Below are 16,458 nucleotides of genomic sequence, written 5' to 3' on the forward strand. Positions count from 1 at the left end.
TGAGATGAACTTTCCTCTTAGTACTGCCTTCATAGTGTCTCAGAGATTTCAATATATCAATGTTCTCATTTACCTCTAAAAATTTTTTAATCTCCTCTTTAATGTCTTCCACAATCCTTTGTTCATTCAATAGCATAATATTTAGTCTCCACGTGTTGGAGTCGCTTCTATTTTTTATTTTATCATTGATTTCTAATTTCATTCCATTATGATCTGATAGAATGCAGGGTAATAGCTCTACTTTTTTATATTTGCTAAGAGTTGCTTTGTGGCATAATGTATGGTCTATTTTAGAGACAGATCCATGTGCTGCTAAGAAAGTTTATTCACTCATTGATGGATGAAATATTGTATATTGGTCTGTTAAGTCTAAGTTATTGATTATATTATTGAGTTGTACAGTTTCTTCATTTAGCTTTTGTTTGGAAGATCTATCCAGTGGTGAAAGAAGTGTGTTAAAGTCACCCAGTATTATTGTGTTGTGGTCTATTTGGCTCTTGAGAAGAATTTGTTTGATGAATGTAGATGCTCCATTGTTTAGGGCATATATATTTATAATTGTTATATCTTGTTGATGTATGGTTCCCTTAAGCAGTACGAAATATCCTTCTTTATTCCTTGTGATTAACTTTGGCTTGAAATCTACTTTATTTGATATGAGGATAGAAACCCCTGCTTGTTTCCACAGTCCATGTAAGTGGTATATTTTTTCCCAACCTTTCACCTTCAGTCTATGGAAGTATTTTTCTGAGATGAGTCTCTTGAAGGCAACTTATTATTGGGTCGCTTTCTTTGAAATCCAATCTGCCAGTCTATATACTTTGATTGTGAGTTTAGGCCATTCACATTCAGGGTTATTATTGAGACGTGATTTGTATTCCCGGTCATTTTTGTTTATTTTTTATTTTTAACTTGATTTGGTTTCTCCTTTGATTGGTTTTTCCTTTAGTGTAATACCTCCCTTTGCTGATTTTCATTATGGGTTTTTCATTTCCTCCTCATGGAATATTTTGCCAAGGATGCTCTATAGTGCAGGGTTTCTCACTGTAAATTCTTTTAAATTTTGTTTATCATGGAATATTTTTATTTTGTCATCAAATCTAAAGTTTAATTTTTCTGAATATAAGATTCTTGGTTGGCATCCATTTTCTTTCAGATCTTGGTATATGTCATTCCAGGATCTTCTAGCTTTCAGGGTCTAGGTTGAAAAATCTGCAGACATTCTAATTGGTTTCCCTGTATATGTAATCTGATTGCTTTCTTTGGTGGCTTTAAAAATTCTCTCCTTATCCTGTATGCTACGCATTTTCATTATAATGTGCCTTGGTATAGATCTGTTGTGATTTTATACATTTGGTGTCTTGTAAGACTCTTGTTTTTGATTTTTTAATTCATTCTTCATGTCTGGGAAATTTTCTGTTATTATTTCTTTGAATAGATTGTTCATTCCTTTGGTTTGTAACTCTATGCCTTCCTGTATCCCAATAATTCTTAAATTTGTTTTTTTTTTTTATGTTATCCCATAATTCTTGAATATTCTGCTCATGGTTTCTTACCATCTTCACTGTGTAGTCAACTTTATTTTCAAGACTATATATTTTGTCTTCATTTCTGAGGTTCTATCTTTCAAGTGATTTAATCTGTTGGTGATGCTTTCTATTTAGTTTTTAATTTGGTTTATTATTTCCTTCATTTCAAGGATTCCTGTTTATTTTTAGCCTCTATGTCCTTCCTGAAGTAATCTTTTGCTTCCTGTATTTGCTTATGTAGCTCTTTATCGAAATAATATTTTGCTGCCTGTATTTGCTCTCTTATATCATCCTTTAATTCATAGACCATTTTATTTATGTACAGCCTGAACTCCTTCTCTGTAATTTCTTCTGCTCCGCTGGCCATAATTCTAATGTAGTATCTTAGTTTGTTTGAGGCACTTTCTTACCTTGTTTTTTCATGTTGTTCATGTGTCTTCTCTTCTAGCACTGTGGATCCGAGGTGTTACAGTTTTTAACCCTATAGTATCCCTGCAGGGTTACTCCAATACTTCTCCTTTAAGGGGGAGAACAATATTAACAGATCCCAATACAAATAATATACAGCCTTAAACCAAATACCTGCTATTAAGAAATTTATGGTTTTGTCACAATCTACATTATAAACAGTAGGTTTGCAAAAGGGTCTATAGTTTCTGATGGTGGACAAACAGAGAACCAGGGGTGGGATGTAGAATGAGGGGTTAAGGAGGTATGAGGCAAGGATATAGAGTTATTAGATCTTAGGAAGCTTGAGAGAAGAATCTAAAGAAGTTGGCTAGTAGCAGGAGAAAAAAGAGAAAATGATTTTGGGGGGGATATGTAAATGGGAAGACAATAGAGAGAGTACAAAAAGCAAACATAAAAATTAAGAAAAAGTAAAAATAAGAGAGAAAAGAATATACAATACAACTGTAATATACTATTCAGACATCCCAGTCCTTAGTAGCCTGATTCATGAAAAGTACTTGGTTTCACAAATGTTGTGGATGTGAAGGTGAGAGAAGGAAGGAAAAAAAGAGAGGAAAAAAAAAACAATCTTGAAGGAAAATACAAGGATTGTTTTTGTTGAAGTTCAGTATCTTTCCTGCTTCCCTTCTCATCCAATAGGTGAGGTTGTCTGTTGTTTGCTGGTAGTTCCACCCTCAGGATGGTAAAGGTTATTAGGGTGAGAGGTCTGGCTTGGGGGCAGAGCTCCTGGAGGTGGGATATAGTACTTGCTAGTCCCTGATGGGAGACTACACCCCAAGGATCTCCTTTGGGGCCCACTAGTATGATGTGAGACTTGGTCTTATCTCCTTATATCGCCTGTAGACCTCACAATTCCTGGTCTCTAATTTAGTCTCTAAACTGTATCTCACTCACCCTCTCCCTTTCTACTTCCTAATCAGGAACCTCTTTCTCTGAAGGTCTTATGGCCTGTGCTCTGAGGACTGTGCACCTGTGGTGGAGAGCTGTTTAGTAATGGGCAGTTCAGGGCCAGGCTTTGCAATCTATGGACTGGCTGTGTACCATAAGCACTGTGCCAGGTTAGTGGCTGCGGGGGATAGGGCGGAGTTGGGCACTATAGGTACCTTGATATTGCTTCTAGGCCCCAAGCAGGTGTCCCAAGCTGGGAGTTGCCCCAACTATAGATGGTGACAAAGGTATACCAAGATGGAGGCAGGTGCTTTCACAGATGGGGTGTAGGGTCAGGTTGGGCCAGCTGGTAGCGCTGCGTGAGAGTGTTCAGAGATGTAGCTCTATGGCATGTAGTGTTGTGGCTGGCGGTGGTCTCCAGACCCTGTCCAGTGTCCCCAGGTGTGTGTAGGGGACTATGATAGTGGCTATAGTGTCCCAAGATGGAGGCTACCAGGGGAGTCCCATGTTGATAGATGGGGGTCCACACGGGAGCAGCAGCCAGGATTCCTGTGCAGGTGGGCAGCCAGGGATCCCTTGCACGTGTTGATGCCAGTAGTCCTACTCAGGCATGGTGGCCGGTGGGTGAGCTTCTGGGAGTTCCGTGCTGTCACTGAGGTCTGGAGACCTGTGTGGGAGCAGCTGTGGGGGGGGTCTTCTAATAACTTACAGAGAAACAGTATTCCCACTACTAGAATCCCAGGTCACAGAGTGACACAGAATACAGCCTCCCTCTAACATGCCATCCTGGATCCACTCAACTCTTAAAACAAGAAAATAAAAACAAAAAACTAGGAATAGATGAGAAACTCCTTCAATCTGATATACTATCAAACTATAAAACTACAGTAGTTAACATCAGACTTGATGATAGACTGAATGCATTCCCACCTAAATTTAGAAATATTACAAGAATGTCCTCTCTCATAATTCCTATTCACATAGCACTGGAAATCTTAGCCAGCAGCATAAGTGAAGAAAAGGAAATTACAGACATATACTTTGGAGAGAAAGTAACAAAAGTGTCTATTTGCATTAATTATAATTATGAAAAATAATAATTATGTCATAATTTATAACAATAATAATTATGACATAAAAGAACCTCAAGGAATAATAGCAAAACTAGAATTAATATGTGAATTCAGAAGGGTTTCAGAAGTCAAGATTAAAATATAATTCAATTACGTCTATATACTATCAACAAATATATAAAAATCCAAATTAAAACCATAATACCATTTATAATTACCCCAAAGAAAATTAAATATTTAGATGTAAATGTGAAAAAAATGTGTATAGGACCTATATCCTGAAAGTCACAAATATCTATTAAAAGGAATATAAAACTTCAATAATTAGAGACTAGCATATTCATGGATTAGAAGACTCAAGATAGGAAAGACTTCATTTCTTCCTAAAACTGATCTATAGCTTGATGTAATATATATTAAAAAATCAGCAGAGTTATGAAAAAGTTTGACAAAGTCATGCCAAAATTATTACAGAGTTATGAAAGAGTTTGACAAAGTCATGCCAAAATTGGAAGAGAATCATAAAGTAGAAGGCATCATTCTACTCAGTATTAAGTTTTATTATTCTGCATCTGTACGGTAATTAGATCATTGGAAAAGGGATAAACACCTAGATCAATGCAAACCAAGGAACCCAGAAAGAGACCACACAAACATGACCCATGCTGAAATCTGGCAAACATTCACAAAAAATTTCAACAGGACTGGGGATGTGCTCAGTCAGTGGTAGAATGTTGATCTGGCATGTGTAAGGCCCTGGGTTCAATCCCCAATATTAAAAGAAAAAAAAACAAAAAAACTCAACTTAGACATCACCAGTATGCAAAATTAACTCAAAATGAATCATGAACTTAAAACAGAAAAAAATGTTAGAATTATCTAGTTGAGATGAAAAACTTTTGTTTTATAAACTTTTTGGTTTTATAAGACTTTTTGTTTATCCTGGGAAAGGATGAAGAGGCAAACTACAGACCAGAAAAAAATAGCTGGAAACTACATAGCCTACAAAGGATAAATAACATATAAAGAACCTCAAAACCCAACAATAAAAAAGCCCAAACATCCAGTAAGAAACAAGAAAATGAATAAACAGACATTTCACTGAAAAAATACAGTGGAAATAAGCATATGTAAAAATGTCCAACCTCATTGGCCATTAGATAAATGCAAATTAAAATCAAGATGAGATATTAGCAATAAGCACCAATGAGACTTGCTAAAATAAAAATTAACCACAACAAATTTGTTAGCGAATTCAGAAGACCTAGACCTCTCTTGCATTGCTGAGAATATGAAATGGTACAATCATTGTGGAAAATAGTTCAGCAGTTTCTTACAAACTTGCACTTAGGATACAATATCCCAAAGAATTGTATGTTTACACAAAACCTATACATGAATGTTCAGAGCAGCTTGGTTTGAACCTGTCAAAAACTAGACACAACCCAAATGTTCTTCAAAAAGTGAATAGTTAAACAAACTGTACTACCTCTACACTATGGAATACCAGAGAGCAATAAAAAGAAACAAAGTATTAGAAAATGTAACTTGGATGGATGTAAAGAGAATGATGACTGAAAAAATCCCATCTTAAAAAGTTACATACTATATGATCCCATTTATACAACTTTTTTGAAGTAACCATTAGAATAGATGGAAAGAAGATTAGTGGTAGCTTGGTATTAGGTAAAGGGCTAAGAAGGAAAATAGTGTCTAAAAAGACCTTATAAGTGTATTTGTTAAAAAGACAACAAGAGTAATCCTTGTAGCAGGACTGCTTTATAGTGATTGTACATAAAAACCCACGTGATAAAGTTTCATAGAAACAAATGCACATTCAATGAGTACTTAAAATTGATGAAATATGTAAAACATTAATGAATAATATCTTTCAATGTGAATTGTTGATACTATACTATAGTCAATCAAAATATTATCACTGGCGGGCTGGGGTTGTGGCTCAGTGGTATAGCACTTACCTAGCATGTGTCAGGCACTGGGTTCGATTCTCAGCATCAAATATAAATAAATAAAATAAAGGTCCATCAACAACTAAAAAATATTTTTAAAAAATATTATCACTGGCAAAAACTGGGTAAAGTTGTAGGATATTGTCCTATAGTTAAGCAAAATATCACTGCTGATAACAGGGTAAAGGAATGTGTTCTGTCTGTATTATTTGTAAAAACTGCCAAGTAAATCTATAATGATCTCAAAACAAAGTATTTTTTTGGTGTGAAACAAAAGAGTATCATGTTGCTACTTCATTTTATTTCTGAATTTTGGATAAGAATAAAATAAATATTCATGCCTCTGATATTGATAAAAATTAAAAAATGAAATAAATACTAAGCTAAATAAATAATTAGGGCAGAAAGGGTAGTTTATCCTTAAATAAGAATTCCAATTGGGCTGGGGATGTGGCTCAGCGGTAGCGCGCTCGCCTGGCATGCGTGCGGCCCGGGTTCGATCCTCAGCACCACATACCAACAAGGATGTTGTGTCCGCCAAGAACTAAGAAATAAATATTAAAAATTCTCTCTCTCTCTCTCTCTCTCTCAAAAAAAAAAAAAGAATTCCAATTAATGTGAAACAAATATGGAAAATAGAGTAAATATTAGAAGATCACTGTAATAGCTATAACAAGCAATGGTTCTATGGATAGATGTTACTGAAAGTCAGTTTCAGAGCAAACAGTATATTGGAATAGTTCCAGTGGATCTCCCCCAAAATATGTGCTTTGGTTTGGCTAAGTATCTTAGAAAGTTTCATGTGTTAAGGTTTGGTCCCAGCTCATGATGCTACTTACTGGAAGATGGTGGAACCTTAAAGAGGTAGGACCTAGAGGAAGGAAGTTAGGTCATTGGGGGTAGGTCCTTGAAAGGAGGTGATATTTTGGGTAACAGTCTTTTTATTAAAAGTCTTTGCTCCTATAAGATCAATGACATAATAACATCAAAACATACTGGCAATTTTCTGTTTTCAAAAAGAGCTGTCTCTCATATAATAATGCATTTCATAGAAGGTCCCCCAACCTTACCTGGCCAATTCTTTAATTAAGTTTGCAATGCGTCTTTTGTCTTCCAGACATAAATCCTTCAATGATACACTCTTCATTCCTCGCTCGCAGAAATTCTAAAACAAAACAAAACAAAACAAAATCTTCTGGTTAACTTTTTCTAAAAATATTTTTTAAATCTTTTGAAAATCCTATTAAAATAAGCATGGAAAGTAAAATTTCTTAGATATCTTTTATCTACTAGAACACCATTTACCTGTTTTATTTAAATCTATTGTGAACTCAAAACAGACTAAGGAACTGATTATGAACCAGAGAATACCAGGGAATTTACACAGAAAGTCACACAAGAAGAACTTTAAAAAAACTGTTCCTACTAAAATACTAGAAAATATTAGGAAACAACTTTCCCTTGGTGAATGTCACAAGAACAAGTGCCTAATAGAAGATACTGAGGCCATGTGTTGTGGCACACACCTGTAATCCCAGCAGCTCGGGAGGCTGAAACAGGAAGATCACCAGTTCAAAGCCAGCCTGAGCAACAGAAAGATGCTAAGCAACGCCGCGAGACCCTGTCTCTAAATAAAATTAAAAATAGGTCTGGGATGTGGCTCAGTGGTCAAGTGCCCCTGAGTTCAACCCCCAGTACTCTTCTGCTCCCCCACTCACCCAAAAAGATACTGAGAACATTTAGTAAACCATAGACTCAAGACTGTTTAAAGATACACTAAGATTGGCAGATAAAGTATCAGTTACTAAGCATTCAAAATACTCTAAGGTCCACTGTAATAATAGTATTAGATCAAAGAATAATAATTGTAACAGCTAAATGTATATATAGAGTTTACTATATGACAAGAATATTCTAAGTACTTTGTACTTACTATTCCATTTCACTTTCACAACAATGCAGTTAAGGTATTATTCCTGTTTTACATTGAGGGTTACAGCAGTTAAACAGCAGAAGCCTTCACAGGGTTACAGCAGTTAAACAGCAGAATCAGGACCTAATATAGGTTCCATAGTCTGTGCTCTTAAACATTATACTATCCTATTTTTTATGCTACAAAAAAATTCTCTGCAGTCCTTTAGCAACATTAAAAGGGATCTTTAAAGGTATATATAACTCAGGCAGTCACAGGGAACCACAGGTAACATTTAAAAAAAAAAAGAAACAATGATTCTTGGCATTTGTGCAACTACTTAAGTAAGTCACTACAACTTCAGGTAGCCAAGACTAACCAAAAGATCCGTAAAATTAATTCTGTAAATAGTAAGAATCAAAGGTGGAGAAGGATTTCTTAATAGGAAAGAGGATGTGAAAATAAAATGAGTTTGCTTTTGAGTGTGTTCAATTTAAGATGCCAGCAAGACATTCACGTAGAAATGTCCAAGCAGGAAATTGGAAAGGTGGAAATTTCAAGTCAGTATGGTTTTAAAAGATAATGTGTGGTATTATGGATGATGTTTAAATTTTTATTTCCTTTATACCTTTCTGTGTTTAAATTTTTTCTTTAATAACTCTAGATTATAGCAAAAATTTTTTAAAAGATATATTTTTTAAAAAATCAGCTAGAAATTTTTTTTCAAATACCATTTTCCCCATTATGTCAGGGAGAGAACTTTTTATTTATTTGTGTGATGCTGGCATTTGAACCCAAGACCTCATGAATGACAGGCAAGTAGTTTACCACTGAGCTACATCCTCAGTGCCAAGCTAGGATTTATTAAAAATTTGCAGTTGATTTAAATTTAGATTGGCATTTAAAAGTATAAGAATCAGAAACATAATACTGTAGAGAAAAAAAGTTTGAAGAGAGTATAGGGCCAAGGGACTGGGGTTATAGCTCAATATAGCTCAGTTGGCAGAATGCTTGCCTTGCATGCACAAGGCCCTGGGTTCAATCTCCAGCACCACAGAGAGAGAGAGAGAGAGAGAGAGAGAGAGAGAGAGAGAGAGAGAGAGAATAGGGTCAATCAATTGTGCAGTGCTAACAATTGAAAAAGTCAAACAGATTGGGGAAAGAAGGAACTGGATTTGGCAATAGAGAAATTGCTGATAACCTATGAAAAGATATTTAACCAGTGGTGCAGTGAGTGAAAGATCAAACAAGAGAAACTCCTGCACATAGACGAAAACTTTAGTCACTGTGTTATATAGCAAAAACTTGAAAACACAAATGTCTTACCATCTAGAGAACAACCAAACACTGACATATCTATACAATGGAATTATATATGTACTGGTTGTAATACTACTGACTTTGGTCTTTAAACAAAGACTTCCATGTTCTGTTTTGAAATTCTGAAGTTGGGACTTTAGAAACCTCTTTTCTCCTTGGTCACTTGGCTCTCTGATAAATTCTGCTGCTATAACTAAATGGAGACAGATGTTGTTAGAGGAAGAAAAGACATATCCCTTCCTATTTGTTTCCTAATACTGTCAGTGTCAGCCCTGAGTTACTCACTGAACAGCTGATTTTAGTTTCTAATTTTACCGGCCCCTGCAGAACTGGCCTTTATCAGATCTCCTGAGGGATAGCAGAAGCAGTCAGCCTGGTGCTCCATCATCAAAAGTCCAAGTTCCAGCATAAGGGGCCCTTCTCCCAAGTTTCTAAGTCTTAATAATTTCAACTTGTTCTGCCTGTTCACCCAACCTTGGAGATTGGTGGTTGTTTCTTGTAGCTATTACTTTCATGATGCCTTAATATTCCCTTTTGGACTTTTGGTTTTCTAGCACATACTTAACAACGCTTTACATTAAATATTCTCAGTTAAAATAACTGAATAAGCCTTATTAGTGAAAAGAAATAAAACATAACTACATACAACACAACAAAAAAATCCCATGATCACCTTTAAAAGCTTAAAACCAAGCTTGAAAAGAATCAAATTAATTCCAAATAATACTGTTCCAAAATAAAGCTAAAGATTATTTCTAGAAATACAAAAATACACAACAAGGTGAAATTTATACTGTCTGATGACATCCAATAAAAAAAAAAACAATCAGGCAGGCAAAGAGGTGGGAAAATATAAGCCATAATTAAGAGAAAAAGTATTCAATTAAAATCTACCTATAAATAACATGGGTAATAAAACTGGTAGACAAAAACAGCAAAAATTAGTTTAACAATATTCTGTATGTTCGAGAAGCCAGAAGAATGACTGAACATGTTAAGAAGAGACATGAGAGTTAGAAATAAAAATAAAAGACCCAATCTGAACTTCTAGAGATAAAAATTAAATTGTTGCATATGTAAAATGCACTGAATGAAATCAGTGGCTAATTAGACACTGCAGAAGAAAAATGGTTGATGAATTTGAAGACACAGGAATAGGAATACAAATCATCCTAAGATAGAGAACAACAAAAAGAAAAAAAGAGCAAGGAACCTCAGAGTTGTGAAATAATTCAAGCTTAAGTGAGGTCATCAAAAGAGAAAAGGAGGAGATATGAAAATATCTGAAGAAACAACAGCTGAAAAGTTCTTGATTTGATGAAAACTATAAACCTATAGACCCCAAAAGTTTAATAAAACCCATTCAAAAGTGGTATTTAGAAAACTATTCCAAGGCATACTAAAATTAAATTGTTCAAAATCAGTGACAGAGAAAATCTTCAATGCAGCCAGAATTTACACATTTACACAAACACACACACACACACACACACACACACGAAGAATAAAATAGGGATGACAGTGGATTTCTCAAAAACAGTGCAAGACAGGCAACAATGCAACTTTTTTTTTTTTTTGGAATGTGAAAAAAAAATTATTTGCTCATTTCTAGCATTTGAAGTACTCCTCAAGGACTTCCTTGGCTTGAGATTCTTTGCCATAGTCTTTAACAACTACACAACTGAAATCAACCACTTTACGGGGTTTGCCCTCTCAGTCAATTTTACAGAGGCCTACCCATTCTCTTAGTTTCTGGTTGTCATCGACCTTAATTACATTGATTTGGTGCTCAGCACAAAAGGCCTCCACCAATTTGACATACATAGGCTCATTACAGTTGGCTGCAAGCACACAGAGATGGGCCTGGCCCATAATTTCTCTCAAAGTCCAGATGCTTCTGCAACAAACATCAGCTTCATGTTTCATTAATTTAGCATAATGCTTGATTTGCTAACTGCTACAAATGAGGCTCAGGATTCTCAAGACAACAAGAATAGAGTCACAACCCATTTAAACACACACAAAAAACTGTCGACTGGCATTCTATAATCAGTAAAAAACATCTTTCAAAAATGAAAGCAAAATACTCTTTAGGTGTACAAAAGCTGAAAAAAATTCATTTCCAGTGTGTTCTCATTATACTGTTAAAGAAGTCCTTTATCCTGAAAGAAAATATGAAATGAAAACTTAAGATATACAAAAGGATAAAAATACCAAAAATAATAACAATATGGGTAGATTTTAAAAAAACTTTGGTTTGATTTTTTAGATCTCTTTAAAAGGCATCTGAAAAGGAATCCAAACTGAAAAGTAATATGTAATGCTATCTCTATTCACAGATGGCATGATCTTTTATGTAGAAAATTATAAGGAATTTACCAAAAAAAAAAAGTTAGCAAGGCTATAGGATACCAGATCAATTCATAAAAATAAACTATTTCTATATACTAACAGTGGACTTAACAAGAAATTAAGAAAACAGTTCCACACACAATAGCATTAAAATGTATGAAATACTTGATGATTCTATAATTCCTATGAAAATACGTGGGACCCAAAATAGCTGAAACAATCTTTCAAGAACAACAAATTTGGAGGACTTCCCAATTGCAAAACTTCCTGCAAGGCTAGACTAATGAAGACAGTACTGGCATACATAAAAAATATAAATCAAAGGAACAAAAAAAGGAGTCCAGAAAATAACCCTTATATTTATGGTCAACAGATTTTTGACAGGATGCCAAAACAATTAAAAGGAAAACGACAATCTTTTTCACAAATGGTTTGAGACAACTGAATGTCCACATGCCAAAAAAATTAAGCTAGGTTAATACCTCACACCATACACAACATTTAATTCAAATGGAACAAAGATTAATAAGAGTAATAGCTAATGCTATAAAACAAAAGAAAATTTAACCATAAATCTTATGACCTTAGATTGGATAATATCTTCTTGGATCTGACACCAAAGCAAGGGAAACAAAAGAAAGCACTAGAAAAATTGAACTTTATCACAATTAAAACCACCAAAAAAAAAAAAAAAAACCTGCATAGAATGGGAGAAAATACTAGTAAATTGTATACCTAATAAGGGACTAAGAAATGGAATCTAAAAAGAATTTTCATAACTCAACAATAAAAAGAAAATTTGATTTAAATACATCTGACAAGATATTTGTCTGAAAAAGATATACACATGGCCAAGAAGCACATAAAAAGATACTCCATCATTAATCATTAGGGAAATTAAATTAAAATCACAATGTACTACCACTTCACAAGCACTAGGGTTGCTATCATCAAAAAGATGGACATAAACAGTGAGAATGTGGAGAGTTGGAGGCCACACACATTGCTGGTAGTAATTGTACAATGATGTAGCCACTTTGGAAAATAGTTTGGCATTTTGTCAAAAGGTTAAACATATAATTACTACATGGCCTAGAAATTCTAACTATATTCCCAAGAAAGCTGAAAACATATTTCCACATAAAAATTTGTATATGAATGTTCATGGCATAATTATTCACAACAGCCAAAAAGTGAAATATCACAAGTCTCTTAACTGATGAATAAGCAAAAATGTTTTCATCAATAAAAAGAAATTAAATAATGATAAGCAATAAATATAGATGAACTCTGAAATCATAGTCACAGTTAAATCCTGTAGAGTACTAAACATAATCATCAATAACAAACTAGATATTAAAAATGTCTTTAATGTCTTTAAGAATATAAAGATTGAAAAATTTTCTCTATAAAAAGTCTGATAAATGTTTTTGGCTTGTTTTTTATTTATTTATTTGTTTTTGATTTTTTATTTGTTTTAATTAGTTATATATGACAGTAGAATGCACTTATATACTTTGATATATCATACATAGATGGGATATAATTTCTCATTTTTCTGATTATATATATTGTAGAATCACATTGGTCATACAGTCACATACATACATAAAGTAATAATGTCTGTTTCATTCTACTATCTTTCTTATCCCCACATCCCCTGCCTTCCCCTCCTTTCACTTCCCTCTAACTAATCTAAGGTAACGCTATTCTTTTTTTTTTTTTTTGCATTACAATTCTTAATACATGTTTTTGGCTTGTTGTCATGCAGTCTCTAGATATAGATAATATAGAAAAGAAAAAGCATGGATAATCTCAAAAAACAAAAAACAAAACAAAAAACCAGGCAGCAGGAGATTTGGTCCAAAAGACATAGATTCTAAAGCCTGACTTGAACTCTGCTTGAGAAAAAATATAACAAAAACTAAAGTAAAATAAAGAAATCAGAGTGGACTTGCACCAAAAGAAAGTGCACATGCAAAGACAAAGATGAGAAGAAATCGATGACAGGGCTATGAAAAGTGAGAATCTTTATGATATTATTTTCTAAGTAAATGTAATGATACTAATGCAGGTGAAATTTCCTTAATAAAGTGTCATTATTATATAACGGTTTATCCATCAGCAGATAAACAAGAACAAAACTCATAAAGGATATTCAATTTAAAAAAAAAAAAATCTTGGAGGGGAGGGGGGATAGTAGACAATAGGACAGACAGCAGAATACATCAGACACTAGAAAGGCAATATGTCAATCAATGGAAGGGTAACTGATGTGATACAGCAATTTGTATACGGGGTAAAAGCGGGAGTTCATAATCCACTTGATTCAAACCGTGTAATATGATGTATTAAGAACTATGTAATGTTATGAACGACCAATAAAAAAAATAAATAAAATAAAATAAAATAAAATAAAAAAAAATCTTATTAATCTGATTCATTAATGCCATACAGATCAGAATGTAAATTGTTTGAGACATAAGATGCTATATTTTCCTAGCTAAGCCTTAAAGTTTGTCTAGATATTTTGGAACAAACCTTTGAATTATATAGATATTTCATATTCATAGTCAGCATTATCAAAGATCCTAGAAGTTTCTGTATCTTTTAAGAATGTTTGCAGATCACCGAAAGTTCTTTTAAATGCTCTCCTACCCCTATTGGCAAGCACTTATTTTAAAAAAATGAATAATAAGAAAAAGTAAAAATTAAAATAAAAATTAGGATACTCACCTGTTCATTTACTGAATCTCCTGCACCTTTTAAAGACTTCATAGAGACTGAAGCATCAGCCACTCTGAAAGTCTTATTACCTCTAACATCAGCTTTTGGACTTATCAACTTGTGTCTTGATCTGGTATTTCCTTCTGTAGAAATTCCTAAGGATTTTCATTAAACAAGATTTTGAAATAATATTTTCTCATTCTCTTAATCCCTCCCTTCATAAACCTCTCCCTTAGTATCCTCTACTTTATGGGAGCTGATGGGAAAAACTTACTTTATAAACTTCTTTTAAAGTTCTCTTAATATTCAATGAATCATGAAAAGGTGATATTTTAGGGAAATACTTTAAAAAGCCATTGGGAACGTTTTTAAAAGGTGTCGTGAACAGTCGTAAACCTTAAAACCAATAAAGTACAACATACCATAAATAACTTAAGAGAAATCAAAGATAGTTTTCACCAAATTAGGATGCCTTCAATGATTCCATTTTACTACTTCTCTATTAGCCACCAATAAACTTTAGAGAGTCTCTTAATATCCCTATATCAAGAAGTTTCCACACTTTTCGAAACATTAAATTTAGGCTATTTTTCATTTTAGAAATTTTCAAAGAATCTCTTACTTCATAATATGTGAAATAGTGTACAAGTTCATTAAAAGTTGATTTGCCCAACCACTGCCCAAGATGAATCAGTATTTTAAACCTCAATAGGGTCTGGTCAAATACACAAAAATAACTTGAATTTTTGAATTTGTTGTGAAGTAACAATTTTAGATTTAGAATTTGAAGGACTGTCCTGCATTCAAGAAGGATTTCTTGATGTTTTATATTCTCCTAACACTTAAGAAGCAAAGGAGGTTTCCCAAATTTGAACATAGAAAGTCATACCTGGAACATATACTACTGATTGTTCTTCGTCAGAAACTATGAAGGAAGACATAAAGGAAAATACTATAAAAGATTATATCAGGGTCTGGGCTATACCTCAGTTGGCAGAGTGCTTGCCTTGCAAGCACAAGGCCTTGGATTTAATCCCCAGCACCATAAATAAAAGTAAGATTATATCAATATCCAAATGTTGCACCTACATGTCTGTTATCAATTCTTCATCTCTTTTGACTGGGGAATTTACAACTAACTTCTAAAAACAAAACTAAACTAAATTACTTTAATCCAAGCAATTGAATTAAATGCAGCAAAATAATATTCTTTAAAAATTCATCTTTATATAGTCACATACAAATTGTTTCATACAAATTCTGAAGGCTTTATTCCATGAAACTTATATCTAATCTTATTTCCAAATAGGATATCTTATAATATATGTTCTGCTATTAGATTCCTTTCCATTCGTGCTCCAGTTTGCCCATTATTGAGAAACTGACAAGTTATTTTAGAATAAAGAATATAAATAATTTGAAGAATAAACACTGTTTGGCAAGTCAATTGAGCAAACACAAAGGCAACATTTATTTTTCTGCAGTATACTCATGAAATGTCCCATGAAGCCCTGCTATTGAAACTGAAAAAAATTTAAGACCAATAAATAAGTAAATAAATAAATATTTTGAATTTCAAAAGAAGAAATTTAGAAAGGGTAAAATCATTATGTTGCTATAGAAAGAGAGCCAACATAAGCTTTTTTTCTAGAAACAAAGTCCTATTTAGAACCCTATCCAGCAAGGTCTACACTTTGGTAATCTTCTGTTACACTTCCACAAAAGAAGCCTAGAAACAATTTTCTTTTCAAACAATAGAAAATTTAAAGTTTTCTGTTCTTTTGTACAATGTTTTCAAAGATTTCTGGATAAAAGCAATTATTAACTGTAGGCTTCTGGAAAAGGCTAGAGTGGATGTAACACATTCAAAAAGTCAATATTTTTTAGCTGAGCAATTTTATCAACCCTAGTAATAGAGTCTAGTCTTTCCAGGGAACACTGACTGGAAATGCCTAGAATCCTATAAAAATACTAGGAATGCTAGATGGTGTTTACTGTTTGCCAGCTGGATTCTCACAGATCTTGGCATTAGCACATGTACTATCATCATAGGTTTCAGATTTGTGCTAATAATGAGTGCCCCTAAATTTTCAATTTCCTCAAACATCAGGGATGGAGCTTAGATTTTAGGAGACATATAAGGCAAGTAAACCAAAAAGTTAGAACCTCCACTCCAAAGAAACTGACAGCAACTAGTGTGAGAGCAGAAAGAACAT

The 16,458-nt window shown here is 33.6% G+C and overlaps 1 protein-coding gene across 5 annotated transcripts in view; it reads right to left on the reverse strand.

Moving 5' to 3' along the window:
- Positions 1-16,458, reverse strand: part of Kiaa1328 (KIAA1328 ortholog) — a 257,338-nt gene that overhangs the window by 235,304 nt on the left and 5,576 nt on the right. For 2 of the 5 annotated variants that reach the window (XM_026400050.2, XM_026400049.2), the window contains exon 2: positions 7,002-7,096. In XM_026400050.2, coding sequence (XP_026255835.1) covers positions 7,002-7,078 — 77 coding nt within the window. In that variant the 5' untranslated portion in view covers positions 7,079-7,096. Of the gene's footprint in view, positions 1-7,001; positions 7,097-14,251; positions 14,398-15,131; positions 15,168-16,458 lie in introns of all 5 variants that reach the window. The other 3 variants (XM_026400047.2, XM_026400048.2, XM_077792177.1) reach the window with 3 other exon arrangements.

The sequence above is a fragment of the Urocitellus parryii genome, chromosome 13 (assembly GCF_045843805.1).
Source record: "Urocitellus parryii isolate mUroPar1 chromosome 13, mUroPar1.hap1, whole genome shotgun sequence".
In the NCBI taxonomy this organism is placed as follows: Eukaryota; Metazoa; Chordata; class Mammalia; order Rodentia; family Sciuridae; genus Urocitellus; species Urocitellus parryii.